Source organism: Phocoena sinus, chromosome 2, assembly GCF_008692025.1.
Source record: "Phocoena sinus isolate mPhoSin1 chromosome 2, mPhoSin1.pri, whole genome shotgun sequence".
NCBI lineage: Eukaryota > Metazoa > Chordata > Mammalia > Artiodactyla > Phocoenidae > Phocoena > Phocoena sinus.
Window position 1 is genome coordinate 110,320,865 of NC_045764.1, and position 27,670 is coordinate 110,348,534.

The 27,670-nt window shown below is 33.8% G+C and overlaps 2 protein-coding genes across 5 annotated transcripts in view; one reads left to right on the top strand and one right to left on the bottom strand.

Moving 5' to 3' along the window:
- Positions 1-3,562, top strand: part of AP4S1 (adaptor related protein complex 4 subunit sigma 1) — an 89,196-nt gene extending 85,634 nt beyond the window's left edge. The window contains exon 6 of the mRNA XM_032624398.1: positions 294-3,562. The gene's annotated coding sequence lies outside the window, so the exon portion shown is untranslated. The remainder of the gene's footprint in view (positions 1-293) is intronic.
- The window catches only part of HECTD1 (HECT domain E3 ubiquitin protein ligase 1), a 93,509-nt gene that overhangs the window by 22,033 nt on the left and 43,806 nt on the right, over positions 1-27,670 (bottom strand). For 2 of the 4 annotated variants that reach the window (XM_032624369.1, XM_032624371.1), the window contains exons 11-26: positions 26,655-26,793; positions 26,295-26,465; positions 21,200-21,422; positions 20,422-20,685; positions 20,244-20,320; positions 16,626-16,760; positions 15,905-16,051; positions 14,734-14,828; positions 12,854-12,959; positions 11,032-11,166; positions 10,332-10,471; positions 9,712-10,035; positions 8,570-8,736; positions 8,299-8,475; positions 4,468-5,304; positions 3,556-3,777 (exon numbers count right to left, since the gene is read on the bottom strand). In XM_032624369.1, the coding sequence (XP_032480260.1) occupies positions 3,556-3,777; positions 4,468-5,304; positions 8,299-8,475; positions 8,570-8,736; positions 9,712-10,035; positions 10,332-10,471; positions 11,032-11,166; positions 12,854-12,959; positions 14,734-14,828; positions 15,905-16,051; positions 16,626-16,760; positions 20,244-20,320; positions 20,422-20,685; positions 21,200-21,422; positions 26,295-26,465; positions 26,655-26,793 (3,359 nt within the window). The remainder of the gene's footprint in view (positions 1-3,555; positions 3,778-4,467; positions 5,305-8,298; positions 8,476-8,569; positions 8,737-9,711; positions 10,036-10,331; positions 10,472-11,031; positions 11,167-12,853; positions 12,960-14,733; positions 14,829-15,904; positions 16,052-16,625; positions 16,761-20,243; positions 20,321-20,421; positions 20,686-21,199; positions 21,423-26,294; positions 26,466-26,654; positions 26,794-27,670) is intronic. The other 2 variants (XM_032624373.1, XM_032624372.1) reach the window with 1 other exon arrangement.

Genomic DNA, 27,670 nt, shown 5'->3' on the forward strand with positions numbered 1-27,670 from the left:
GGGTCTGAGCCCCCATGGAGTTTACAGGGCAGAGAGGCATTTAAAGGTAAACAAATGAATACATAAATATAAACTGTGAAAGATCTTACAAGGGAAAAGAACAGAATTAAGTCGATCAGAGAGACCTGAGTTTATCTATGTGACTGGGGAGATACTTAATGATAATGACTACTTAAAGATAATGTCTATTTACTATGGAATAATGTTAGGTACCATTTTTCATATTATGCAAATTATCTAGCACAGAAAAAAGTTCAATAAACTTGAATCCCTTTTGTCTCCCTCCTTCTTAGGATCTCTTCCCTTCACCCTTCGGTAAAGAGAAGGTCAAATTTACATTGCCCCACATCAATGAAGATGCTGAGAAACTGTTCCCCACAGGAACTGAAAACAAAAAGAGGAATAATGGGTCTAAAACAAGGTAAGTTTTTACTGGATCTGGAATTTAAAAAACTTCTATGGATAAGAAGACAGTATGGTAGTATATACTCTATATTCCAAAAGAACATCCAGAAAACAATTTATAATTATTTAGTAGAAACTTGCATTTGTAAATTTCTGAACCAAATCTAATTTTTTAAGTCTAATAATTATATAGGACTAAAAATTCAATGCCTTTTACTGTCACTTGCCATTGCTTGTAAGACATATTCTGATTTCAGAATATTCACAGCTAAATGCTAAATTGGCAACATTTTTTCCTTAGTGACATAAGATAATCATAATTAATGGCATCTTAAATTTGACAAAATATATTACCCCTAACATACGTAAAGTGCCATCCTGCAATTTAGGTAGTGGTTCTCATGAACATGATGTGGTAGTATACAAAATAAATCAATTCTACTTTTTGGTTTATTTTTAAAGGAAAAAAAATATGTAGGTATATATAAATTCCACCTCCTATATGTTACACTTCACTGAAGTCAGAGGTTTAACTCATCTTCCCTTTTTTTATCAGAGTATAAGAATATTACATATACATATATTTTCAAAAAACTCCTTATTTTATACATTTGACCATATTACAGAATCAAATCATGTCCCTCAAAGTTTGCATATATAGAAATTATTTTATAAGGCAGATGTTACTCTGATCCTTCATATAGCAGCACTCAAAGAGTCCTCCAGTTTTAGAAATGTAGAAAAGGAAATTTTAACCACCAAAGAATAATTTTTAAAAGGCAACCAGCAGCCCTAACTCTTCAATATTCTTTCCCACTAGCATACCCACAACTTTCTTAACCTTCACATGATTTAGAACTAAAGCTTAAAGTTAACATATTAACAGGGAGAAGCAGAAGGCCTCCATGAGAAAAACAAAAGTAGAAAAGTTTATTCAGTGAATTTACAATACTTTGGTGTAACAATCATCATCATTTTACCATATACATATTTAATAGCTAAAGTAGAAACAGAGAGATGTAATACTTTTCCTAAAACCATAGAACATCAGATGCAATTCCTGGCTTGGAATAGGAGAGGCCAGTCTCAGAAAAGAAGAGGAAAACTTATTAAAATGATGTATACATAAAATAGTACTTAAAATATATCTTCATATAAATTGTCTTTTATTTTAAATTAACAAAAGTAATTTTGAAAAAAGAACAGGTGATCAAGGATGTATGATAAAAGGTATTCTAAAACAATAGGAATTTACCCTAAGGAAATGCACAAAAATACAATTCAAGGGTGCTCATTCATAACAGTGTTGATGGTAATGAAAAGCTGTAGCTTAAATATCCAAAATGAGGGATTTATTAAATAATGATCATACAAACAGAGGAATATTTGGCAGCCATTTCATATGCTGTAGAAACTCATCGAACAATATGAAAATATTTCACAATGTACTGAGTGAAAAGAGCTTTCTGCAAAGGACAGAATTCCTTTTTGTTTAAAAAAACAAAAAGAACATATATATCAAATGATATGTATTAAATGACAACAGTGGTTGCCTCTGGAAGGTATGAACTAGATGATTTTATCTGCTTCTATATTTCCTTTCTATAAAAAGTTTTACTTTTCTAGTAAGATAAAATAAGATGATCAAAAACATATATTTTAATTGAATCAAATGGTTTTATCACTGACTACATACCATGGAAGCTATAATAATGTATAAAACCCCTAAGCAAAAATTAATTCATCTGAAAAAAATTCAAATGTTACCTAAATAAAGAATAATTTCCAAAAGACTTTGGTAATAGTTGTGATATTGTGATTTACAATAAAATAAATTTGGTCTTCACCTATGTTCTAGGCACTGAGTTCCTAAAACTCTTGGAATTTCCTAAGAGATAAGAGCAATAGAGGTGTCTTTTGTTATTCATAACCAGAGTTGGTTTGATGAGACTTTTAAAAAGCCCTAAGGTGATCTAAGGATGGAACTGGTTGTTAGTGGAACCAACCACAAGTAGAGGGGTTGGAACTTTCATCCCACCCCTTAGACCTCTGAGGAGAGGAGCTGGAGGTTGAGTCACCAATGGCCAATAATTTAATTAATGGTGCCTAAATCATGAAGCCTCAAAAAAAACCCCAAAAGACTGGGGTTCAGAAAGCTTCCAGGTTGGTGGACATGAACACACTGACAGACCAGGAGGGTCCCTAAACTCCATGGGGACAGAAGTTCCTGTGCTTGGGACCCTTCCAGAATTCACCCTATGCATCTCTTCCACCTGGCTGTTCTGAGTTATATATATCTCTCTTTTTTTTTTTTTTTTTTGGCCGAACCATGCGGCTTGTGGGATCTTCGTTCCCCAACCAGGGATCGAACCCCGGGCCTCAGCAGTGGAAGCACGGAGTCCTAACCACTGGACCGCCAGGGAATTCCCTATATATCCTTTTTATAATAAACCAGTAACCCAGTAAATAAAATGTTTTCCTGAGTCCTGTGAGCCACTCTAGCAAATTAATCCAACCCAAGGATGGAATCATGGAAACTTCCAATTTATAGCCAGTCAGTCAGAAGCACAGATGACAATCTGGACTTGTGATTTAGTGTTGTGGAACTAAGACTTTAACCTGCGGGATCTGATACTATCTCCAGGTAGGTAGGTAGTGTCAGAATTGAGTTCAATTTTAAGACATTGAGCTGATGTGGGAAAAGTTCACACACATCTGGTGCTAACGACATGCCAGAAGTGAAGCATTCTATGAGTATTAAAAGTACAGGAGACACACAGGAGTGTTTTTCCTCTTACATTACAACGTACAGGAACTATCAATTTACAAAGCTTATTAATCTATCACACTCCTTCTTCTCTGATAAAGGTATCAAATATCTGTTATTATGGTTCTTCTAATAAAACTTCACTAGTGACAAACGGCAAAATAAGGATGACACACAAAAAGTTCCTAGACGTCTGTTTACAATCAGATAATTTCTTAACAGTCCTGCATATCACTGTGAGTTTTTTCATCATATATGAAGCTGCCACATTTGTAAGAAGAGAGAATTATCCTTTTCTAATCAAAGGTTAAAAATAACCAAGGAGAAAAATGTAATAAAAATGTCACTATACAAATATCTAAATATTGTAAACTATAACTTACCATATAAGGAATATTCTGCTTCCTGACCTGTGTCACTCTCACTGGAGGTGGATGTGAGGCTGGTGGTCAAGGTATTACTTAATGACTGACCAACTGATAAAGCTGTTGTTGCTGTAGCTACATTGCTGCTGCTAGTCACACTGGATGTTGACATAGTCACTGTTGATGTAGTACCAGGTGTGGTCAAATTAGGGAAACTCTGAGCACCCATAAGAGGAGAAGCTAAAGATAAAAATGAAGCAAATTAGTACAAAAAGGGAGGATTATATAAACCTTAGAAAAACTACGTTGTATATTTAGGAAAAAGAATGAGGTCATGAAACACCAATTATTAAAAGGCTGAAAAGCAACAACTTTGGGAACCCAACTGAAATCCAACTAAAAATTCTTATTTTTATAGCATTATTATTTTTCAAGATGTTAAGCCTAGCTTTTTAAATAAGTGAAACAGGCAATGAAATAACTCCCAATGTTATTTTCCAAGGGAATTACTTTGACCCACTGGTAGCTTTAATTAGAATTAAAAACTTTCAGAAGCTAATATCAATTCAGGACCTAAGTAAAAGCTATGCCAATATTACGCTCTGATTTCAATTGACTTTGATGATATTTAATAGTCATCTATTTCCTCTTGCAACCGTACTTAACAATTTATCACAGAAGAGTGAAAAACAGAAGTGTGTTATTATTTAGAATAAGAGGTTCTTTATCACACCTGATCAGAATTCTTAAAATATCACAGTTCTATAGAACTTAACCTCATATTCCTGAAGTGCTAAATTTGACACAGTTGTATCTAACATGGTTAATGATCTAGTTAAAGACTGAAGCCAGAATCCACTTGAACAGATCCTACTTTGCATCCCTCCGAGTGGAAAAAGCATTGGGTTCCATAAGGAAAAGCTCACTTACTTGCTGTGCTCATCACATTCCTCCCCAAAGTATTAGTGTTGTTATCACTGCTGCTTCGGCTTAGATTCATGTTGTTCGTGGCATTAGTCCGTGCTATGTTTGCCACTCTCCTTACAAAACTCTCCAAGCTAGATGTTTCTCTTGAGGACAGGTTAGGAACACTTGCACTAGAGCTCATAGGGGCCCCAGCAGCTAACAGAGAACTCACTGATAGTCTGTTACTTGCTGAAGAGCTAAGGGGCCGTTGTGAAGCTGCTTCTTTATTAGTTAACTCAGATACTGAACTAACATCAGGAGAACTAACACTAACAATTCCCATGGATATTGCACCAGACTCCCCAGGAGCACGAACAGAACTATCAGGGCCTAACTTTCTTTCAGCATTTTCACTTCCCATTTCCGTTGTTAAGGTGCTGGTACTTGCACTGGAAGATGACCCTACTTCTGTTTGAGGGACGTTTTCAGCAGATGAAAGAACAACAATTGGTTCATGGACATCAGCTCCTGAAACTATACTGTGTTCCATTACAATTTCTGATCTCCGTTCCGTTTTGGTCGAACCCAAGCTGATGTCGCTGCTACTGGCCACGCTACACACAGAACTGCTGCTTCCTTTTCTACTTGAGGAGCCTGCAGCAGCAGATGTCTTGTCTGGACAGTTGTTTTTCACCAAGCTGCTCCATGATTGCGTTGTGCCTGAAACAGTGGATGAAACAGGTTTGGGTGATGCCACTGTATCAGGGTCGTACCCTGGTGCAAGCTTGAGGTCAAATTTTCCTTCTGCGCCCATACGGTAAGAGTTTGAGCCACCAGCATCCCAGGTGACATCAATCCAGCCTGGAAAGGGACAGGAGTTTGTGAGACCCAGCAGAAAGCAGATAGGAGCGTGTCAGACAGTAGCTCCACAATATGGGATCAGCTTTTCATCAGTGCTGCACTTCTCTGAATTTCTAGTCATCTAAGGTCTGCTAACTAAAATTAAATCCTTCCTTCTATTTCTCTTATTTCTGAACTGTTTGTTCTGGTGATGCTTAATGTAAGGGTCATGTTTACATCTATTGGGGTATCTTTTAAGGGAAAGAACTGTTAAAAATTGTAAAAAGACTGATAAAAATGGTAAAATGTTACAACTTCAGCAAGTATAGATGAAATCTAAGTAAAAGCTTTTTCAGTTGCTAAATATGATTATGTGGTCAAATGTTATTTATAGAAAATAGTGCTAGCTTAACCATTAATTTCTAAGTTTGGGCTAAATCCTATAACTGACAGACAAAATATTCATATATCACTGTAGAAATTCTAGGTCACTATAGTTCAAATAACACTAAGTTAGCATTTCGGTTGTGTTCTCAAAGTTCAGTGGTTATTTGGTTCTCTTATGATTAAGTTTAATAAATTTGAATAAGCGCAGAAAATTCTAAAACCAAAATTTTAAAAGTATGCTAGGCTCTTTTATTAGATAGAACCTATATGATAAAGCTAATAACGTGAAAAGAACTAACGAGAATAACAATATTAAATCTATGTTTACTTATGCTTGGAAAATGATACTTATTCTTTTTTAAAAATGGTAATTAACTTCCAAAAGCAAAACAAACTGCCTATTAGAAAGAAAATTAATAGAAATTTTACAATCTTATTTTAGTGCTATAAGCTAACTACTTCAGAGGAAAAAACACATAAAAATATTTATTTTTGTGAAGTGCTAAGTCTTTATAAAGTTTAAATAAAAGTACTTTACCCATACACACACATACTCCCGTGCATGCACACACGCACGCACACACATGCCCAGTTCATATAAGTTTACGATGAGGCTCAGAGGGGTTTAAGTAATACTGAATTACCTGTGGGCATTATCTGCATACAAGTTGTTTGAGAGGAAACTGACTGCCCCAAATCTACATAATCTAGTTTAGATGACATTTCAATTGCCTCAATTTATTCTGTATGCTGAAATAACCTCTGAAGAACCAACATTTAACTATCTCTTCTGCAACATGGAAAAGCGTGAGAAAAGGAAAAGTTCAAAAACATATCCCAATCCCAAATAAAAATTACATTTGTATTGTATTAACTGGTCCCCAAATATACTGATAACTTATTTCATAGTACTTATCAAAATCTGTAACTGTAAATTTATCTGTTTTACCCAGAAAGCAGGGGGTCATACTTTTTTGTTGACCATTGTGTATCTGAAGTCTAACGAAGTACCTTTACATAGTAGGCACTCTCATATTTGTGGAATAAATTTAAAAAATGGGTATTCCTACCAACACAAAGATTCTTTAGAAAGGAAAAAGATTTAATTGATATAGCATAGAAAAATAACTCAAAACTGTAAACCATTCATATTATGCTTGAGAATGTGTTTAAACTGATCACTCAGAAAGGGTACATACACACTATCCATAAGTGTAAAGATACAAAACTCTGAACTCTTATACTCTAAAGATAGAATTAGTAATAACTAGCCATTATTAGAAATGGTTAGCTTAAGTATTTGAAAGCTAAGAACCCTCTATGGCGTAAGGGTTTTAAGGTATGACTTCATTACATTTGTCAAATCAGTAAAATAAGCCTTTCTTACATGCTAAATTCTGAAATTAAGATTCCAGTTGCTTCACTTGACTCCCGCCCAAGAAAAATACGCTGTATTCACATATCTCTAACTAGCTCACACACTTAAAAGTCAAATAATTTAGGGGGAATAGACTGTTAACTAAGTATCATTAAGATGCCTAAAAACAAGAATATTGGAAATTTCTGAGTTGAATGGGACTATTATTATTTAGCTATTATTTTTTTTAATGAATTTTGGCAGCTACGTACATGCTCACTCACTATAAACCTGCTATCATGACAGTGATCTGCAATTAGGGTATGACTATACAGAAATGCATTTAGTAATGTAATTTAAGGAACAGAATCTTAAGCATAATAAAACCAAAAATAGTTTAAGTAAATAAATGCTTTTATCACATAGTTAAGATATCAAATGTTAGTCATTCTCCTAAGCATTGTCACTTTTATTATGTCTCTTTCAATATTTGGTGTAAGTTGAGAATATAAACATTTTACTCTTCTTTTTTTTTTAATGCTAGGCAAAATTCATAAGAACCCACTACTGGTTAGGCAAATTATCCACTAATAAGTGAGTCTTTTAAGTTATAAAAAAAAAAACTAGCCACTATAGTTGCTTCTGAGAGTTAAAAGCAATTTAAGTGGGTATGGACTTCCTTAAAATCTACAGATCAAAAGTTAAAAATGAACTTGATTTTAAACAATAACCCTTACCCCAAGGAAAAACTGGTAGACTGTGAAACACTGTGAAATATCTTATAGTTAACTAATAAATGAAAAGTCTACAATTTTTGTTCTATGCTTTACTGAAAAATATTTAACTATAAATGTTAATGCTTTTTCTTCTATGCGACTCATAATTGAACAAAAAATTCTGCCCTGATTCTTGTCAAGCCAACAAGATAAAGAAAAGCATAAGAAATTAAGATAAAAATCAATGGAAACTTATGAATAATAAACTACAAAAACAGCAGAAAATGTGTCTTTAGGGTATTCACCTTATACTAGCTTATTAATTACTTCAAAATATTAGCAATAAGTTTTGAGTCAAAACCTAAGAATTAAAAATTTTTCCTATTTCTAAATAAATGATTTTTCCCATATTTAACATAAAACCAATAAATCAGTTCTTCTACTTAGTCCTGGAACATTTAGTCAATTTACAAATTACCCCAAAGTAACAAAAGAAAAATATTTTGTTATTTAAATACTCGATTTCTACACTACAAATGTTAAGCACCTACTCACCATTATGCAGTTCTCCTGTGACGGTGCCTTCTCCCTGTGGGCTGCCATCCTGATCCCGCCATTTCCAATCAAGGCCTCTGATCACACGAGCCCCTGGAACCATGTACTTCAGTACCTGGGAGCGTACTAGACGTCTCTGTCTTCTAAGGTTAGCTTCTGCTTCCTTAGCTGCTTTTCCTGTAAGGTAGAAATTAGAGAAATATAAACAAAGTCGCTTTTTATAAATATAATTGTTTTAGTAAGTTAGAAAAACCTACTCTCATCTCTTTACCTAGCTGATCTTCACATACTCCATTTACAGTGCCATAAAGTTCAAATCCAGATAGTGAGAGATAATGGGTTTGGCCACTAGCATTCTTCCCCATCTGTTTAATTCTCACATGTCGCCACCCTTGTTTCTCATCCTTCGGTGGATCAAGAGGCCAGGTGGCTGTTGACCTGTGAATGTGTTAGGGAAAATATTATGTAATGTTTTAAACATATGAAAAAGATGTTTAAGGTGGTGAAGATTTTGTTACATAATAGAAAACTAATTGAAAACTAATGAAAAGTAAACTAACTTTCATGTTCAGTCAACAGTTTGTTACACAAGAATCAAGAAATCAAAGGAGAAAAATAGCAGTAAAGAAAATAAATTTAAAATGAAATGTGTAAATGTATATTATTAATTTGACTCATAACACTAAATGACTTATGAATAATAAAATACAAAGAAACAAGACCAGAAATTTTATGAATAACAATGCTTTTATGATGACAAACATTTTTAAATTTTTGCAAAATTTTAAATGATATACTAAAATATTAACTTTAAAGCTTGAAAATATTACCTATTAATCATAATGTTAAGAAGCTCCTTCCATACTACATCACATACAGAAAGGTAATTTAACTCTACACTCTTCTCCTCAAAATGTGCCACAATGTACAATTAAACTTTATTAGAACTAAATTTTTTAGAAATATAATGCTGACTTTTTGTCCTTAAAAAAATATATATGATCAATATATAAAATTTAGGAAAACAGATACATAAAATAAGAAAAATCAATAGTCACTGTTAATTTGTCAAACATTGACATATACTATGTGAATAAATGGAGAATTTAGTAAAAGTTAACTCCATTTTTTTTGGTTTTTATCAGTGTGCTATATATACACACATACAGCTATATATCAACTTCTTTTTAAATAAGTAAGCTCAGCTTCTACTAATGTTTAAAGCATTTGATGGTTTTGACAAAGTCAGTATTTCAAAATTTTAATACCTAAATTACAGTATCAAGTGATCTTTTTAGAAAGAAAATCTTGTTTCAGTATCTTACAAAAAAGAGAGCTCTAGGAGGATACAGTTGTAAAAATAAACAAAGCTCTTTACTGAGTTTTCCAATTTACAAAGACTCCTCAACTAACCCTGGTTCATTGAGACTGCAGTCATCAACATGGGTATACAAAGAAGTCCAGTTCTGTCCATCTTTGGATACCTGGAAAACCCAATTTCTCAGTGCAGACCTTCCATAACCACGAGCATGTCGAAGTGTATATGCTGATGGTACCACCCACAGACCCAGATCTATGGCAAACCAGGCATTCTTATCGTCATTGCTATGACAATTTAAAGCTGAATTGTCACGACTTAATATGTCTTCTAAGCGGCCATAAGGTAGATTTCTTCCTTCTGATGATGTTACTACTACAAGTCCATAAGCAGCTGGATTAACCCATTCATATGCAGTTCTACACAAAAACAAAGAAAATACTCTTAAGCAGTGTTAACAGTTAACACTATTAAAATAACTGCATTTGCTCAGACTAGCTTTTATCCACATAAAATTATATTAATTAAGAAAAATTCTACATTTAACAATTTAGGTATTTTTTTCTTCATAAAAAGTAATTTGGATGGTCTTAAATTTAACCTAAAAGACAAAATTCCTAAAACTGCAGGATACTCAGAGTGGTTAATTTTATTCTACTACCTAGAATTCTTTTTTCAGGTGAATGTTTTCAACCTATATTAAATAATGACTTACTTGGCATTTGTCCCAATCCAGTAAATGATTCCATTTTCATCAAAATCATGCTGGTGCCGAAATATAAAATTTTGGCCTTCTCTTAATTTTCGAACAAAAACAAATGAAGATCGGTCAAAATCATACCACTGCTTTGCTACCTAACCAAAGAAAATATGGAAGACACCTTATTTATGATATTTTGAAATGCAGTGCACATTTGGTTCCTATCCCTTTAATGTGAATTATTTTATAATCAATATTCATTTAAGAATATTTGAAAAAGAAAAAAAACCCAGAAAATTCCATAATCATAGCACCCCACTATTAATATCAGAGAGTATTTCTTTAGTCTATTATTTCAATAGATAGAATAAAACAAAGTCTTGATCAAACTTTACAAAAACATTTTTCTCCTATCCGTCTGTATATATTATGATAGCTATATAATATTCAAATTAATGGAAGTAATTACCAACTTGATATCCCTTTATTTGATTAGCATTAAGGTTTTGTTCACTATTTGAGTATTAAAAATAGCTATAATAGACATCTTTATGAAGAAACCATTTAGAGTGTATAAAGATTATTTTCTAAAATGGAATTACTAGGTCAAACTCTATTACTGTAACTCTGGAAAAATACTTCCCAAACCACTTTTCTAAAGGCCTAAACCACAGCAAAGAATGCTTATTTCACCATTCCCTTGCCAGAAACTCACCATTTTTAAGAGATACTGTTCTAGAGATTCAACTGTAGCTAAGGGCTCCATCTTCAACATCCTGCCGGTCCTGTCTATCAATGCAGTTTCACCAGGTGCACGTTCCAACCGAAATCTTAATCTTCTTGTAAGTATCTACACAGAAATGATCAAAATGCTTCAGAAAATATTCTGCTTTTTTCTTAGAATTTTGAAAATGAAAAATGTTACATAACACAGCAATTGAGATTTATGAAGTATAACCATAAAGGAAGGATCAATGTCTGTTTTCTGTTAAATGTTTTTTTTTAAAGAGGTCCACTGAATAATATTTTCAAGAAAGAAACAAAGAAATTTACTTAGAATTTCTAAACAACTTCAAACATACATGGTTTAAATAAAATTATTCTGAAACACTTAACAGAAATATTACAACCCCTAACTGATAACTTGCAATTTTCCAAGTAAGTTATAAAAAGTAGCTAATTAACTTATGCTTTTAAAGCTAGAATATATTAAATAATCTATGGCTAATAAACTTAAAAAAATACAAGATAGCTTCCAATCCAATATGCTTTAGTAAATAAAACAAGTATGTGCTTCATTTCTGTATAAATCTTAACTAATTCCTACAGACATATAATTAAATATTTACATGTACATTTGGAAAACATTTCAGACTGCAAAATTACCAGGGGGCACATTCCCAGCCTTCCTATCTTTGTATCTTGCACAGTCTCCTAAAATGAGATATGTATAATAAAAGATGTTGGTGCTCCTAGGACTGTAAAAGTATAAGCAAGGGAATTTTCAGTCTTTGAGACCTATTTCTACCTCATTCATCTATCAAGGATAAAACCTTTAAAAGGGTAGACCAAAAAATCCCCTTGTTCCTCTATATTATTCTATCTGAAGTAAAGCACAAAGTAGACCTCTACATCTTGTTTAATATATACATCATGTCAGATATACTAATTATACTGTAACTCTAAGAACAAGCTTTCTAGTCTGGGAGTCTAGTTGGCTTTGGTAACACTACTGGGTTCTTGGAGGTATGGTAAGTTTTTTGCCTCGAGCAGGCACTGTTATTGCAAATAGTTTTAGTCACTTATTAAAGGCCATATTTAAAAGAAACTATTTGATACAGTGGAATGCAGGATAGATCAAATAAAGGCAAGATTCAAGGCCAAAGAACATGCTAGAAAATACCAAAGTAACCTACAAAAGATGTGATAAAGATCTGTTTTGGAATATTAGCAGTAAGAATTATTTGTTTTGTCTGTTAATATCTGGATACTAGATGCTAACAAAAGAATAATTTAATGAATTAATAAGAATGTCAACCAAGTGACATTCAGGAAGAAAACAGGTTTTTTATAAAACCATGTGATAATGACAGATTTCAAAAATCAATAGAAATAGCTAAGGAAGGCCATCTGGTTCTAAACAATGACATACAGAAAGCAAGAAAAAAAACCTGTGCCTAAAATATTTTCACATTTTCCCATATGTTGAGATACACTCAGAGACGAAGGGACTTAACTCATAATTCTAGAACAGAAGGACTCTCTTTACTGCTTTCTCACTGATAAGGTGTCTTTCGCCAAATATGACCTACCAAATATGACTTAAAATCTAAAATAAACATTAAAATACCAATACTTTCAAGAGTCATTAAAAAGAACAATCAAATGTCATTAAAGGTTAAAGTCTTTAATGATTAAGCACAATCGTTCTTTAAGAAAATATAAAAGTTTTTTGGTTTTGTTTTTTTAAAGAAAACTATCTAAGCCTGCTCCTAAATGCATTCAGCAATAACAGCAGCTGCATTTTCCATGGTTACCTGGAGGTTATAAGTGGATCCTGGGGTATCATACAAATGGAGAGGTAGACGTTCAATAGATTCTAGTACAGCTATTAACTTTCGGATTAATGCAACAGCTGGTCGACTAGGAAAAAAAATAATCATTAAGAGCTTTTATATAAGTTCATGCTAAAGTTCATAAAGAAACTGTAATAACCAACCTCATATAGACCCCCTACTTTCTTTATTAATGCAAAGAGAAGTTTAATTTTGTATTAGACTACATGAGTAAGCAAAAATAATCTTATAACTCAATTTCTTCACTTAATAAAATATTTCATTTTTCTTATGAAATGTTCATCAACTGCATTCAAAGTAATGTATAATTTGGGCTTCTCTGGTGGTGCAGTTGTTGGGAGTCCGCCTGCCGATGCAGGGGACGCGGGTTCGTGCCCCGGTCCGGGAAGATCCCACATGCCGCAGAGCGGCTGGGCCCGTGAGCCATGGCCGCTGGGCCTGCGCGTCCAGAGCCTGTGCTCCGCAACGGGAGAGGCCACAGCACAGCAGTGAGAGGCCCGCGTACCGCAAAAAAAAGAAAAAAAAAAAAAAAGTAATATATAATTTAACATGTAATTTATGTTTTAAACAATTTTATTATATAGTATCTGATACATATAAAAGAATATATAAAGCAGCAAAGTTTTGAAAATGACGGTATTGTTGGCAAGGCAACACTGGTATAATATTTCTGGAAAACAACATGACAATTTATACCAAAAACCTTTAAAACATCATCAATAACTCAGTAATACAATTTAAAGGAATTTATGTAAAAAGATGTTTCCACCAAGACACTTACATTTTAGTATTAGTAATAATTTGCAAACAGCCAATATGTTTAATAGACTATTTCAATAAATTATTATATATCCATATAATGTAATATGCACTCATTTAAAATGGTATTTAAAATTAATGGAATTAATTGAATTTCGCTTATTATTTTAAAAATTCAATCACATTCAAAAGTAATAAAATAGTAAAATGCACCTTCATCAACTCATGACCCAGCTTCAACAATTACCTACTAATAGCCAGTTGATTTCTATCTATATCCCCACCCATTTCTCTCCTTCCTGTATATTTCAAAGAAAATGCCAGGGGACTTCCCTAGTGGCGCAGTGGTTAAGAATGTGCCTGCCAACGCAGGGTTCAAGTCCTGGTCTGGGAAGATACCATGTGCCACGGAGCAACTAAGCCTGTGATCCACATCTACTGAGCCCGTGCTCTAGAGCCCATGAGCCACAACTACTGAAGCCCATGTACCTAGAGCCCACGCTCCACAACAAGAGAAACCACTGCAACGAGAAGCCCGTGCACCACAACGAAGAGTAGCCCCCGCTCACTGCAACTACAGAAAGCCCACAGGCAGCAACAAAGACCCAGCGCAGCCAAAAATAAAAATAAATAAATTTATTAAAAATTAAAAAAAAAAAGAAAATGCCAAATAACATATCATTCCACCCAGAAATACTGTGGGTATGTACCCCTACAAAAGGATTCTTAAAAAATAAAATAATATCATTGCCACACCTAAAATGTAATGAACAATTACTACTTAATATCAACAAATATTTAATCAGTGTTCAAATTTCCACTTGTATCTTAAAGATTATCTAATTTAAAATAAGAGGTCAGTTGCATTCACAGCAGACATGTAATCTTCCTTTTATTCCATTAGATTAAAAAATACTTTAAAAATCTTTCCTTTTTAATTTATTTATAATATAAGCTACTTTTGTACTGAATAAAAAAGTTCCTACTTTGTGTATAAACACTATACTAGGCTCTATTTTAAAGGAAAGCTATCAACTTGCAAACACTGCAAACATCAAATTAAAAGAAATTTGGGGATTTACCTTTCATCATCTTCATTTTCACTAAAGGCTGTTTTAAAAACATTTATTCTTTCTACCAGTTGACTACAATCTTGCTTCATATCTAAATCCATGCTCTAAAAAAAAAAAAAGGAAAAAAAAACTTTTAGGGCTGTTACTGAAATTTATCAAAACACATTCTGCAAGATGAATATTTATATATTACAAAATTATCAATACAAGTGAAATCATTATTTTCTTTCAATTAAAATTCTTTTCATTATAGGACTAGTAGATCATGGCTAATATCTTCAGTGTTCATAATGAAGTGGCAATTATACTCCTTTTCTCAAAGTGTAGTGGTATGCAAGGTAATTTCAGATTATTTATGAACATTTTGCATTTTAACAGTACTATTTACATTAATTAGTATTAGAAAAAATATGACTGGTATATCAAAACAATGATTTCATAGATACTACTAAGTGATGCTATATCAATATAATTTTAATAAATGAGAATAAATACAAATGGTAAAAATAATGAAGGAAACACGAGACACTGCAGTTAAAGTACGATGATTAAGATCAAGATATTAAAATGGCAAACAGAACTAAAATGGGGAGAAAACCTTCACTTTTCATAATTTATTCTGTTAGAATTTATTAAAATATGAGTGTGTGTGGGGGTGTATATATATACACACCTTTCATTAAAATAAAGGAAAAAATTTTATCACAATAAAGAGATAGTAACGCAGTCTAAATTGAAGAGAAATATAAGGTTATTAGCAAATACTTGTCAAATATTCACATAAACTTCCTAAATTGCCAATGCTCATAAATTAATTTTATGCAAATATTTTAGGTATTTAAAAAGGCCTATAGACTAACTCCATTTTATGTTATGAGGGAATCACAGCAGTGAATAATGTTAAATCTTAGGCTACTACAAGCAAGTGTTTTGTTCAAACAAATCTTGAACAAATTATAATCAGGTAACCAAAAAAATCTAAATAAACTCAATTATTTAATTCAACTGGCTCAAACTAATCATAAAACTTGAAAAGCTGGAAAAATTATAAATGTTAACATTTACTACTCAGTTTTTAATACATCTTGACAAAAACAAAGTAAATCTCGCTCTGTCAAAGTGTAGTTAAAAATATTTTTTTTAACTATATACCTCATTCTGTACTACTTCATAAACTTACATTATTTAAAACAGTAAGAAGCGCTTGCACCAAGCCACTACTGCACATTTCATATGGTGAAATTGTGTTTTCATCCTTCAAAAGTACAATTAGATTTTCTAAAGCTGTCTTCATTAAATCTCTCCAAGTGTTCTCACTCTCAATACACTAAAAGAAACAAAATTTTTTTAAAAGACAATCGAAAAAACAAACAGGTCTTAACATAATTTATCAGAGCATCAATTACCATGAAAATAAATTAGATACTAAATTAGATTAAGAAATTCAAATTATTAATGCAAATTATCTCTACCAGGCCTGGTAAACTCTTTTGTAAAGGGCCAACTGTAAATATTTTAGGCTTCACAGGCCACATCACATATCTTGGTCACACCTATTTAAGTCTGCCATTGTGGCCACTAAAGCAGTCACGGACAATATGTAAATAAATGAGCATGGCTGTGAGCAATAAAACTACTATGGACACTGACTTTATACATGCATATAATTTTCAGGTATCATGAAATATTATTCTTACTTTTGATTTGTGTTCAACCATTTAGAAATGTAAAAACCCTTCTTACCTCACAAAACCATACAAAATTTAGCCCATGGGTGATAATTTTCTGACCCCCTAATCAAATACCCAGAATATAAAATTTTATCACGATAAAGAGATAGTAACGCAGGAAAAAAGGAAACCAAGATCACTGTGTGTCATAAAATCTAGAGGCTAACATACTTGTCTATTTGTATGAAGTTCCCAAGATGACTCTAACTGAGTTGCTATGTTTCTGAGTGTTACCACTACTCCACGAGGCATGCTTTCAACAGCTTTAAAGTGGTCATCATATAAATCTCGAGCCATAGTTCGTACCTACCAAAATAAAAATAGTAAATGTGAATCTTTACTACAATTAATAATTTTACCAAATCTTCCTTTTAAATATATACATGCAACCTTTAGAATTAAGATGTTTGTGCCAGTATCAAGTTCCAAAAAATGTTACTACTTCTATTCATATACATCAAGAAGTTCCCATGGTTGAAAAACTACTCTAGCAGATTTTAGCAATGTCAAATCGAAGAACTTATAATTTTAAGTTTTAAACTTTGTATTCATATACCAAATAGGAGCTTATTTCATTTAAATCAAATTAAACCTATAAAAAGGTCACTTCGCTCTTTTTAATAAAAGTAACCTGTTTTACGGTGAACCAATTAGAAAATACAAATAAGCAAAAAAAAAAAAGAAAGAAAGAAAGAAAGAAAATTAAGCCATCTATAATTCCATCAACTGAAGTTGAACCTTTTAACACTCTGGGGTGTACTTTAGGTTATTATGTCTTTTTTCTATTTATTCACACAAAGTATATATGATGCTCATGTATTTATATATTTCATCAAGAGAAAGAATGACTGTATTATCAGTTTGGGTACTAATTACCTCTCATTTAAGTTAAATTAATGCTATTTGAGAGAGAAACCCACACACGTCCAAGGCTTGGATCTGATGAAATTTAGTACGTAACATTCTTTAAAATATATGCTTAAATAATGTAAATTTAAGATTTATGTGATTTCATTTAAATCATAAGCATAGCTCTAATGTAACAAAAAATTTCACTCCCTAAATGAATTAATAGTACCTTCCCATTCTATTTTAGTATGCCTTTCAGAATTAAAAGATAAGTTCTGGATATCAGACAACACTGAAGAAAATATTCCTTTATAAACAATATTAAGAAATAAAAACAGGTTAAAACTAATAGTTAAAATTATTTTTACCTAAAATTACTATATGTTGATATATACTACTTTAATATGCAAAATAGCCACATGATCACTGATTTACTACTGATTTCAAGGATCTGAATCAATAATCATATTTTTTTAAGAAAATGAAACTACAGGACTGAGACTATATCCTCCTTGATTTACTTTTCTTTTGTACTGTAAAAGTTCAGTTCCCTGAGAGTTAATCTAGATTTGTTGGTTAATACAACACCAGTTATTCCAAAAAACTCCTGAGAAAGCTGACCGGTAGCTTTATAAAGAATTACAGCTGAGCCTCATTATTTGAGAATTTAATATTTGTGAAATCAACTAGTCACTAAAATTTATTTGTAATCCACAAATCAATACTTGAAGCACTTTTCACAGTCATTTTTCGGCAAGCACAGTGCAGCAAAAACTTCAAAAATGTGGGCTTCCCTGGTGGCGCAGCGGTTGGGAGTCTGCCTGCTGATGCAGGGGACACGGGTTTGTGCCCCGGTCCGGGAAGATCCCACATGCCGCGGAGCGGCTGGGCCCGTGAGCCATGGCCGCTGGGCCTGCGCATCCGGAGCCTGTGCTCCGCAACGGGTGAGGCCACAACAGTGAGAGGTCCGCACACCACAAAAAAAAAAAAAAAAAAACAAAACTTTAAAAATGTGACCAGAGCCTCACAGGAACCTAAACCTGTATTTCTCCAAGAAACAATGGTTCAGTATTCATGGCAGCTTTATAGAACATAACTATCATGAAAATGAAAACTCTATTTAGTTCAAATTCCTTTTACCAACTAATGGCTACCTTCAATTGAGATATTTCTTCCTCAAATGCCCTTAAGATATCCTGAATTGGAAAAAAACCTCTGGCTTCACACTCTTTTTTGAAAAACACAGAAGCAATCATGGAATAATATATATAGCTATAGAGGTAATATACATTTATAAATTAAAGAAAGCAAGAAAGAGAGAGAGAAAGAGAAAGCAAGCAAGCAAGCAAGCAAGCAATTTTCTTTCCTAGGTCTAGCATGTGGAAATGTGGAATATCTTTGGGATAGCCTAGCAAATTTACAACTGGAAATGAAGACATGAATGAATATATATAATATATATAACATATATAATACAGTGCTCCAAATAAAACCCCTTATGACTATTCCTATGGCCAAAGCCACACAAGTACCCCCCTATCCCAATCACCCAAAAGCATTCTTCACATACTATATGAAAAAACTGTATCATTATTTTAGGTAAAATAAAAATGTGTCATCAGAAGATACTGAATCTAACTATGAGATTTTATTTTCTCTTTTAAAAATTAAAAAATTCAAGAACAATTGATATAATAAAGATGGACATATAATGGCTTGGGACTTCCCTGGTGGTCCAGTGGTTAACACTCTGCCCTCCCAATGCAGGGGGCCCGGGTTCAAACCCTGATCAGGAAACTAGATCCCACATGCTGCGACTAAGAGTTCGCCTGCCACAACTAACAGTTCGCATGCCACAACTAAGAGTTCCCATGCCTCATCTAAAGAGCGCACATGCTGCAACTGAGGATCCTGCATGCTGCAACCAAGAACTCGCATACAGCAATGAAGATCCCGAGTGCCACAACTAACACCTGGCAGAGCCGAATGAATGAATGAATAAATAAATAAATATTTTTTTTAAAAAAGAAATATAATATAGAGACATGGATGTAGGAAACAAACGTATGGACACAAGGGGGGTGGAAAGTGGGGTGGGGTGGGGTAGGATGAACTGGGAGACTGGGACTGACATATATACACTAATATGTATAAAAGATAACTAATAAACTGCTGTATAGCACAGGGAACTCTACTTTGCTTCACTGTACAGTAGAAACTAACATAACATTGGAAAACAACTATACCCCAATTTAAAAAAAAAAAGAAAGAGAGAAATATAATGGCTTTATTTTTGAAAAAACCAATTCATAATAAATGGATAGAATTTAAAAATTAGTAATATGAGTCAATAACATATTTGGTCCTGGAGTCCGTAACATATTTGCTCCTGTATCTTTTTGAAACAGTGGTTTCATCTGAGATGGCCATTAAACTAAGCATCAAATTATCTGAATCTAGAACCAGGAATTCAAATTGATTCATCACGAAGTATTAAATCAAGACTGTAAATTATAATAATGCATTTTCAATCCCACTACATCACTAAAATTACTATCATTAATCATAATTAAAGCATGTTTAAAGTTTCTGTGACATTAATAACTCACATAATTTTAAAATAATTTAAATTTTATACTTTGTCTCAATTTTGTTTCTATTTTAATGTTGGTGTTTACTTATAGTATAAAAACTGTAAGTATTTTTATACTTATAATATAAAAACTATAAGTGTTTACTTATAGTATAAAAACTATAAGTAAATGTATACATATTGTGGAAAATAAGATAATAAGCACAGGAAGAGGAAAACTAAAAATACATTAGATTAGGGTAGCTTATGTTACATGGCTCAATTTTTTAAATGCCTACAATCTACCCCTGAAGCCTTGCTACATCAGTATAAAAGACAAAAAACAAAGCAAATCCCATAAATAATACCTTTTGCTTAGTTTTTTCTAACTTAGATTTTAGTTTTCTGCCTCTTTTGCCAGTCCAGCCAGTCACAAATTCTGAACCTTAAAAAAAAAAAAAAAAGTTATTTCACAAAACATATTTTATTGCAATTTAACATATTCATTTATTCTTATCTGTTAAACTGACATACCTACATACTTACCCAGAGAAGTTTCTGCAGTAAATGAATGCTTGGTTCCTCTATTAGATTCAAACACAAAACCAGGTAAATCTTCTTTCAATATCGTTGCTTGCTGGCCATCTGAGTTATGAATAGCAATTTCTCCTTCTTTCAAACATGTTAGTGACCAATTCCCTACAGTGAGTTTAGTGGGTCCTGGTGCTGAGAGTATAGGTTGACTTGAAGTAGATGGCTTTACTTGGCCTCGAGCTCTTTGTAACTTCTCTAAGAATTCACTTCTGCTTTCTATAAAGACAAAATGTTTGTTTTAAAACTTCAATCCTTTCAAATATTCCATTTTTTTAAGGAAAATACCTATTGAAATATCAATTTTATTAAAAAACTTTCATCAAAGTTTTGTTCTGATATACTCTCACTGGTTTGATATTATTTAGGTTCAAGCATTAAAACAATCCTACAGCCATAATTTTTTTAAAGTAGAAGGCTTTTGGGAAAAGATATAATTTGAGACAGCATCACACATGTGCAGTTCATCATTATGTGATAAGAGGCACCTTTACCTAAAGGATGGAGACAGTAAAAGTAGATATTGATACAATGCTATTCCTTGTCTCATACAATAAAAAAGTATGAAATGCTTTCATGGTACAATCATTTTTCTGTTAATATTAAAGAAATGGCCATATGATCAACAAGGACGTGCTATTGCTATGACAATGGTGGCAAAAATATGAGCAGAAAAACAAATTATCAAAATTACAGAAACTAGTAAAACATTTTAACAGAAACAAAATATTACCTGAACTATCCGATCCACCTTCAGGACTACCACTTGAATACATGGTGGCAAGTTTTCCATCCAAGATAAATCTAAACCATCCATTACTGCCATTAGATAGTTCCAAGGCTGCTGCATCACTCCATATATATAAGCAGTCCCTTCCCCTAATGATGGACCAGTCTCTCCAATGATATGGCTTACCCTGCTGCAATTCTTTAGCATCTTCCTGTGGTTCATCTTCCTAAATGTGTAAAATTATTCAATGAAACATGGGAAATAACTTATATTCCAAATATTCATAAGTACTTAAAAAAACATGACCATGAATCAAATTCAGAATTAAAACATCCTGAATATTCATCTGCCTGTATTTTAATACATATCCTGATTCAACTAATTACCTATAATCTTAAAAGTCCATCCTAAAAAAAAGTCAAGAAATTCACATAATAACCAAAGTTATAACATTTCCAGGTATAAAGGTAAAGAAGACAAATGGATTAGGTTTACACACAATTAGCTAATTATCTAGGACTTGATAAACTCACCATATCTCTGGGCCTAACAGATTATTTGTAAAAAATGAATGTTTACACTAGATCAATGGTATCCAAACCTAGGGTGCAAAAGAATCACCAGAAATGTGTTTTAACAATATAATTTATAAGTTCCCACCCTTAGCCAAGTGAATCAAGTATACTGGATTATTCCTATAATCATCAAAATGTTAGCTATAGCGTGTTTAAAAGAAAAATAACTTGTAAACACTGTTTGCCTACCCCGGCATCCAAAAAATTTTTATTCTGTTGACAACATTTAATATTAAGAATATTCATCATTAACATATATGATCTTGGCATGTGTGTGCATGCATGCGTGTATGGGTAAAGTACTTTTAAACTTTATGAAGACTTATTATACTTAAAATTGTTTTAAATGTATCTTTTACATGCTTCTTCCCTGAAGTAGTACTTAGCTTATAACACTAAAATAAGATTATAAAATATGGATTATAAATTTCCCTAAACATAGTACTTGTGCTCCAGGCCATGATAGATTAATAAGGATCAAGACTTGCCTATCCACTGTCAACAACTAAAAAAAACAGACAAAATACATGAAAAAGCGTTTTCAAATACTGGACAACAAGCAACACAGGACTGCATGATCTCCCAGAAAAAAGAAACAAATAAGGTAAGCCGCTTAGGCTCAGACAGAGTTTCTGGCTAAGGCCTTAAGAAGAAGGAACACAGAGGCCAGCAGTGTAAGTTGAGGAAATGGAGATCTGTGTTTGAAGAGATTAAGGCAAATGGAATATGTGGTGGATGAGTTCAGGATCAGGGAGTCAAGCACAAAAGGCCTCTAGAAATGTGCAAAGCGGTCACCAGGAAATCTCTACTGAGTACCAGCCCATCTGTGTACAGGTGATGTTCCATAAGGCAGGGCAAAGAATGACTTGAAAATGGTAAGGTGAACAATTCAGAGGTCACACGGGGTGGTCAGACATTTGCATTCCTAACAGCCCGAGTGGAAAATCATCATACCAACAGTTCAAAGTTTTTCCAAATGTGATGTAACTGTAAGCCCACAGACCAAAAAAAATTAAATAATCCTGAGCAGGGGCAGAAAACCCACATGTGCATGCACACACACAAACCAAACAGATAAGCACATCAAAGTCAAATCGCTAAAAACAAGTTATAAAGTCTTAAAAACAGCCAGAAGAAGAAAACATCTCAGTAGAGACTATGCACATCAGGTGACAATGAAATATCTCTTCAAGTGCTGGAAAATGATCAGCCAAGAGTCCCTGTAGGAACTGAAAATGTCCACTGAAAATGAAGGCCAAGGGACTTCACGGGTAGTGCGGTGGTGAAGAATCCACCTGCCAGTGCTGGGGACATGGGTTTGAACCTTGGTCCAGGAAGATCCCACGTGCCACAGAGCAACTAAGCCCGTGCACCACAACTACTGAGCCTGTGCTCTAGAGCCTGCGAGCCACAACTAGTGAAGCCTGCGTGCCTAGAGCCCGTGCTCCTCAACAAGAGAAGCCACCGCAATGAGAAACCCGTGCATGGCAACAAAGAGTAGCTGCCACTCACTGCAACTAGAGAAAGCCCGCATGCAGCAACGAAGACCCAACACGGCATAAATAAATAAATAAATTTATTTATAAAATAGAAAAAAAAAAATGAAGGCCAAAATCAGTCCACTGGTTAGGACTTCATGCTTCCACTGCAGGGGGCAGGGGTTCAATCTATGGTCAGAGAACTAAGATCCCACAAGCCACGTAGCGCAGTCAAAAAACAAACAAAAGAAGAAGATATTTTCAAAGAATAAAGATAAATCTCAAAGAATCTTCTGGCTTGTCTTCTCATTTCCAGATAATGTATTTTGGGGACTTCCCTGGTGGTCCAGTGGCTAAGATTCCACTCCGAATGCAGGGGGCCCGGGTTCGATCCCTGATCAGGGAACTAGATCCCATGTGCCGCAACTAAAAGTTTGCATGCTGCAACTAAAAGATCCTGCATGTCTCAACTAAAGACCCTGCATGGTACAATGAAGATCCCGTGTGCTGCAACTAAGACCCTGTGCAGTCAAATAAATAAATATATTAAAAAATAATAATGTAGTGTGAAGAACAAAGGTTTAATTTTAATGAAAACAATTTATTTTTTTTGTTCTTTTATAATCTTTTAATGTCCTATCTAAGAAATCTCTGTCAAGCTCAAGGTCACTAAGATTTTCTTCTTTTTCCTCTAAGAAGCCTTACAGTTTTAGCGCATCCATTTCAGTTCATGATTTCTTTTTTTGTTAAAAGGGGTAAGATTTCATATTTCTGCATGTTATCCACTTGTTCAAGCATCATTTTTAAAGAGACCATCCTTTTGTGACTGAATTATCTTAGCACTTTCTTTGAACAATTGACCATATATGTGTGGGTCATTAATCTATTTTTTTTTTTTTTTTTTTTTTTTTTTTTTTTTTTTTATGCGTTACGCGGGCCTCTCACTGTTGTGGCCTCTCCCGCTGCGGAGGACAGGCTCCGGACGCGCAGGCTCAGCGGCCATGGCTCACGGGCCCAGCCGCTCCACGGCATGTGGGATCCTCCCAGACCGGGGCACGAACCCGTGTCCCCTGCATCGGCAGGCGGACTCTCAACCACTGCGCCACCAGGGAAGCCCCCATTAATCTATTTTTACACCACTACCACACTTTCTTGCTTACTATAGCTTTATAATAAGACTTGAAATCTGCTGGTGTATGTCCTTCAACTTTGTTCATTTTCAAGGATGCTTTGGCTATTGTAGGTTCCTAACATTTTCATATAAATGTTTGCTTGTTAACTTCTACAAAGACTGCTGGATCTGTAACCTATTTCTTGAATGAAAGAATTCCAGGGGGATGAACCCAGATATCACTTCTTGTTTTGTTTTTTGTTAAATCTCCAGTAATTTAGGAAACACACATATACACTAAACCACTCAGGATTCTACAATTACAATCCATACTCTACCATTCTCTCAAAACTTAATACTCAGTCACTAATATGTAGGAATCATTCACTAAATGGTAGGACTAAGTCATTGCTGTCAATTGGTAGAGACAAATAAGGCATATTTTTAAATATGCAATCTAAGGCAAGAATTATCGATAGGTACTGAAACTAGTGGATAAAAGTTTAAAGAGAAACAGCTTATGTGCACAGTCTCAAATTATCTCCCCACAAATTACTTATTAATTACAAAAGGGAAAAAGTATCTTTACAGGGCTTCCCTGGTGGCTCAGTGGTTGAGAGTCCGCCTGCCGATGCAGGGCACACGGGTTCGTGCCCCGGTCCGGGAGGGTCCCCCATGCCATGGAGCAGCTGGGCCCATGAGCCATGGCCGCTGGGCCTGCGCATCCGGAGCCTGTGCTCCGCAACGGGAGGGGCCACAGCAGTGAGAGGCCCATGTACCGCAAAAAAAAAAAAATCGTTACAATAGAGAAACCTGGTAGAAACAAACACAACCAACTGATCCAAGTTAACGTCAACAGCAAGAGCGCAAACAGACATCATGTGCCTCTAAAAAGGCACATTTTACACATGAGAAGGCCATAACATCACCTCTATAGTCTTTCTGCTTAAAAACACACAACCTGAATCTAGCTATGAAGAAACACGGCACAAACACAACGTGAGGGTCATTGTCCAAATTAAGTGGTCTGTCCTCTTCAAAAAAATGCCAAGGCTATGAAAGAAAAAGAAAGGCTGAGAAATGGAACAACATGACAACGAAATGTACTGTGCTCCTAGACTGGATTCTGGGGCGGGGGAGGTGGCGTGGACCGTAGGAGGGCATTGCTATTAGGGCAATGGCAAATTTGAATACAGTCTCTGGATTAGATAACATTTTCTATAAATATTAAATTTCCTGATTTTAATAACTATACTAGGATTCTATAAGACAATGTCCTGGTTTTTTGGTGAAGATTTTAGGTATAAAAAGGGGCACTGACTTCCCTGGCGATCCAGTGGTTAAGACTCCGTGCTTCCACTGCAGAGGGCACGGGTTCAATCCCTATTTAGGGAAGTTCCACATGCCACGAGGTGCGGCCAAAACAAAACAAAAATAAATGAATATATTTACAAAAAGGGGCACTATTATCCAGCTTCTCTCAAATTATATATTATTATCATCATCATTATTATTATTTTGGCCATACCACACGGCTTATGGGATCTTAGTTCCCCGACCAGGGATCAAACTCAGGCGCTTGGCAGTGAAAGCTCAGAGTCCCAATCCCTGGACTGCCAGGAAATTCCCTCAAAAAATATATTTTAAATGTGCGTGCACACGTGTGTCTTTGTAAGTAACAAAGCAAATGGAGCAAAATGTCAATAATTAGTGATTTTGGATAGAGGATGTTCTGATATTCTTTATTTGCAACTTTTCTTCAAGTTTTAAATTTTACCAATGATGTATTTTAAAAGAAAAGTGACCAAATTTTAAAAAATTATAATACTACTCCATACTGCCATTATTTTGTCAAAACCCATTGTAACTGGAACTACATTTCCTCAAAAGAAACCCTATTCCTGATAGATACCATTGCAATTAAGACCACTCACTTTTTCTGGTTTTGATTCCTCTTCATTCTCATCATCAGAGGAAGGACCTGCCAAAGTTGACACTTTGCTAATTACACCAAGTCTGGCTAGCTGATCCAAAAAAATATCACCACCTTTATCTACTAAGTCCCTTATGATCTGCAAAGCCAGCAAGTGGCCATCATCGTCGTCCTGGGGGGAAAAAAAAGGAAATTAAGGGAAAATGATAAAAATAAGTTTAGCTGCGTGGAGTAGACAAATGCAATCATTTGTACAGACAAAATGATTTAATAAAATTAGGACACAAGTTAAATTATTTTACTGACTACTATCTAATGGGAATTAAAGCTACAGGAATTTCAATAAAGATAATAAACTGACCTCTTGATCAAGAACTGTTGCAGTGATTTCCACTAGTACTGTAGGCAAATTGTGACCAACATCAGAATCACAAACTTCTTTCAAGAGTGCTTCAGAGCAAAAATGAATCATTTTTCGAATCAGAGCAAGACTTGCTTTCCTTGAAAAGTAAAAAAAGAATTTTAGTTAGCCATGGTGAGAAGCTAAAATAAAACAAAATGCAACTCTAATGAAAACCAAAATATCCAATTTAAGCTTTAAATACTCTGCTAAATACACTTAATAAAAGAATACAATTAATAAGAACGTACTGAATAGCACAGGGAATTCTATTCAATACTCTGTAATGACCTATATGGGAACAGAATAAAAAAAAAATGGATATATGTGTATCTACAATGGACTCACTTTACTGTACAGCAGAAACTAACACAACATTGTAAATCAACTATACTCCAATAAAAAAATTTTTTTTTAAAGAATACAAAAAACTAAGACAATACTAGCACTAGGTTTATCTTCACTTTTTGAGGGAATTTCATTTTTCTACTATTAATATGTTGAGCTCATTTAAAAAATTATTTTTGTAATTTTCTTACATGTGCTATTTTATATTAACCAGCATGACTGTTAACATGCCATGATAATTTTAGAAAATCAAAAGTAACACAATTACTAATAAATGGCATCTATAACCCCAAATATAAAACTCTTAACTTAAAACACCTGATGGTTTATATGGAACTTATATTTCAAATTAAGCATTTTTGTCCTTTGTCAAATTTAAAACATGTTCATTATAATATTCTCATATAAATGAGATCCTAGTAATCCCATGCCCTTAAATATTCCCATTGTTAACAACTTGGCATGACTCCTTTCCCTTTTATTATCCACTGCTTTACTTAGAACACAGAAGATACTCAATGTCACACAAACTAACCTCAATTTTATAAGCAATTTGTTCTTTTAAAATAAAATACACAAATATCCACACATTTAAATTATAATACACTGGTCTATTACATAAAAGTCAA